The 2,445-nt window shown below is 44.7% G+C and overlaps 1 protein-coding gene across 1 annotated transcript; it reads right to left on the bottom strand.

Moving 5' to 3' along the window:
• Positions 1 to 327: 327 nt before the first annotated feature.
• On the bottom strand, positions 328 to 851 carry LOC107298195 (nociceptin receptor-like; the record flags this gene model as incomplete). The annotated part of the gene is made up of 1 exon (XM_015827563.1): positions 328 to 851. A coding segment is annotated over one exon (524 nt), but the record flags the coding sequence as incomplete, so codon positions are not given.
• Positions 852 to 2,445: the final 1,594 nt, after the last annotated feature.

Raw genomic sequence — 2,445 nt, 5'->3', positions numbered from 1 at the left:
GAAACGCAGGTTTAAGGAAGAAAGGTCTGAATAGCTGCACGTCTGTCAACACAGAACTCCAGAAATTTGTCACCTTAAACTATCTTGGAGTTCAAATCCCGATACAATCGTCAAAGATGAAGAAGCATTGAATTTTTGCTTCCCGCTGACTCACTTCGCAAAACGGTGGGAGTGAGGCTTTAAAACGTTCCAGCTCCCCATGGCTCTCCAATCCTGGGTCAAGACAAAGAGCCACGATCTTCAAAGAGCCGTGATCTGCGTTAGCTCTGACGTCGGCGTGGTTGGGCTCTGCTGACTGACAGGAACCATGGGGAGTTCCACGCCTAGTCATGCTGGATTGTTAGTCCCGTCGGAGTTCTTGCAGGCGTAGGCCACATCCTTGGCGATGCTACACATGCGGTTGGACATCTGAAGCTCCTTCCTGAAGGCCGAGGGGAAGCAGAACTTCTTGAAGCACGTCTTGAAGTTCTCGTCGAGGAACGCGTAGAGAACGGGGTTCAGACAGCTGTTGGTGTAGCCCAAGGCGGTGCAGAAGTACAAGATGGATAAACTGAGTTCATTATCAGCCTTGGCTCCAAGACTTCGGACCAGGACAAAGATATGAACAGGGGTCCAGCAGATGATAAAAACAGCCACAACGATGAGAACCAACCGAGCGATGCGCCGGAGGTTCCTATCCTTCTCCTTTGATCCAGAGAGGACCCGGACATTTTTCAGGCGCCTGATCATGAGGCTGTAGCAGATGGTGATCACCACCACTGGGATCATGAAGGAGAAAAGAAAAATGCAGATTCCAAAAATGGGTTCCCAATAGTCCTCCGGTTCAGGGAGTCTAATGAGACAGTCAATTTCTGCAGGAGCAAAGAAACACAAATGAATAATGCAGTTGGAGACAATGGTGCTATTTTTTTCATGGTGTATCAACCTTTCTCATATAGCAGTCCTCAACTTATGACAGAATAACAGTGTTGGAAGGGACCTTGGAGGTCTTTTAGTCCAACCTCCTGCTCAAGCAGATAACCCTATAACATTTCAGACACATGGTTATCCAATCTCTTAAAAACCTCCCATATTGGAGCACCCTGGCTGAGGAATTCTGGGAGTTGAAGTCCACAAGTCATAAAAGGGCCAAGTTTGAAGACCCCTGTTATAAAGTTAAAGAATAACAGATTTGGGAGGGCAAAGCACATCTCCTGGATATGCAATTAGGCATTAAAAAGATTCTGCTGAGAATATTATGGGGTGCTATGAACTGTTACATGGTACCTATGTAGTGACTGAGCATGCTCATGAGATGCTTGATGACTTAAATGACGCTGCCATCGTTGAACAACACATCCCAAAGCCAGTGATGTCTGAACTGTATACACAGATAGTCCTCGACTTACAACCGTTCATTTAGTAACCGTTTGAAGTTGCCGGGGCACTGAAAAAGTGACTTGCAATGGTTTTTCACACTTATGACCATTGCAGCATCCCCAGGGTCATGTGATCCCAACTTGGAAGCATGTATTTATGATGGTTGCAGTGTCCTGGCGGAGGTGTGTGTCATGTGTTTGATCCATTGTTGCAACTTTTGAAAGACAAAGTGAATGGGGCAGCAATGCAGGTAGTCCTCGACTTACAACATTGGTTTGGTAACCGTTCAAAGTTACAGCATCACCGAAAAAGTGACTTATGACCCAGTGGTGGGATTCAAATAGGTGAACAACCGGTTCTCTGCATGGATGCCACTTCCAGAAGTCCATTCTGGGCCTGGGCAACAAAAGACCATTGCAGCATCCCTCATGCTCACGCGATGAAAATTCAGATGATTGGCAACTGATTCATATTTATGACGGTTGCAACGTCCCAATAATAATAATAATAATAATAATAATAATAATAATAATAATAATAATAATAATAATAATAATAATAATAATAATAATAATAATAAAGTTGGAAGGGATCTTGGAGGTTATCTAGTCCAACCCCCTGCTCAGGCAGCAAACCCTATACCATTTCAGACAAATGGCTGTCCAGTCTCTTCTTAAAAACCTCCAGTGTTGGAGCATTCACCACTTTTGGAGGCAGGTTGTTCCACTGGTTAATTGTTCTAACTGTCAAGAAGTTTCTCCTTAGTTCCAGGTTGCTTCTCTCCTTGATGAGTTTTCATCCATTGCTTCTTGTCCTGCCTTCAGGTGCTTTGGAGAGTAGCTTGACCCCCTCTTCTTTGGGGCAGCCCCTGAGATATTGGAACACTGTATCATGTCCCCCCTTGTCCTTCTCTTCATTAAACTAGACATACCCAATTCCAGCAGCCTTTCCTTATATGCTTTGGCCTCCAGTCCCCTAATCATCTTTGTTGCTCTTCTCTGTACTCTTTCTAGAGTCTCAACATCTTTTTTACATCGTGGTGACCAAAACTGGATGCAGTATTCCAAGTGTGGCCTTACCAAGGCA

This window comes from Protobothrops mucrosquamatus, unplaced genomic scaffold, assembly GCF_001527695.2.
Source record: "Protobothrops mucrosquamatus isolate PMUCROS unplaced genomic scaffold, P.Mucros_1.0 scaffold3796, whole genome shotgun sequence".
NCBI lineage: Eukaryota > Metazoa > Chordata > Lepidosauria > Squamata > Viperidae > Protobothrops > Protobothrops mucrosquamatus.
Note: the sequence above shows the minus strand (reverse complement) of the source record. Positions and strands in the feature narration are given on the sequence as shown.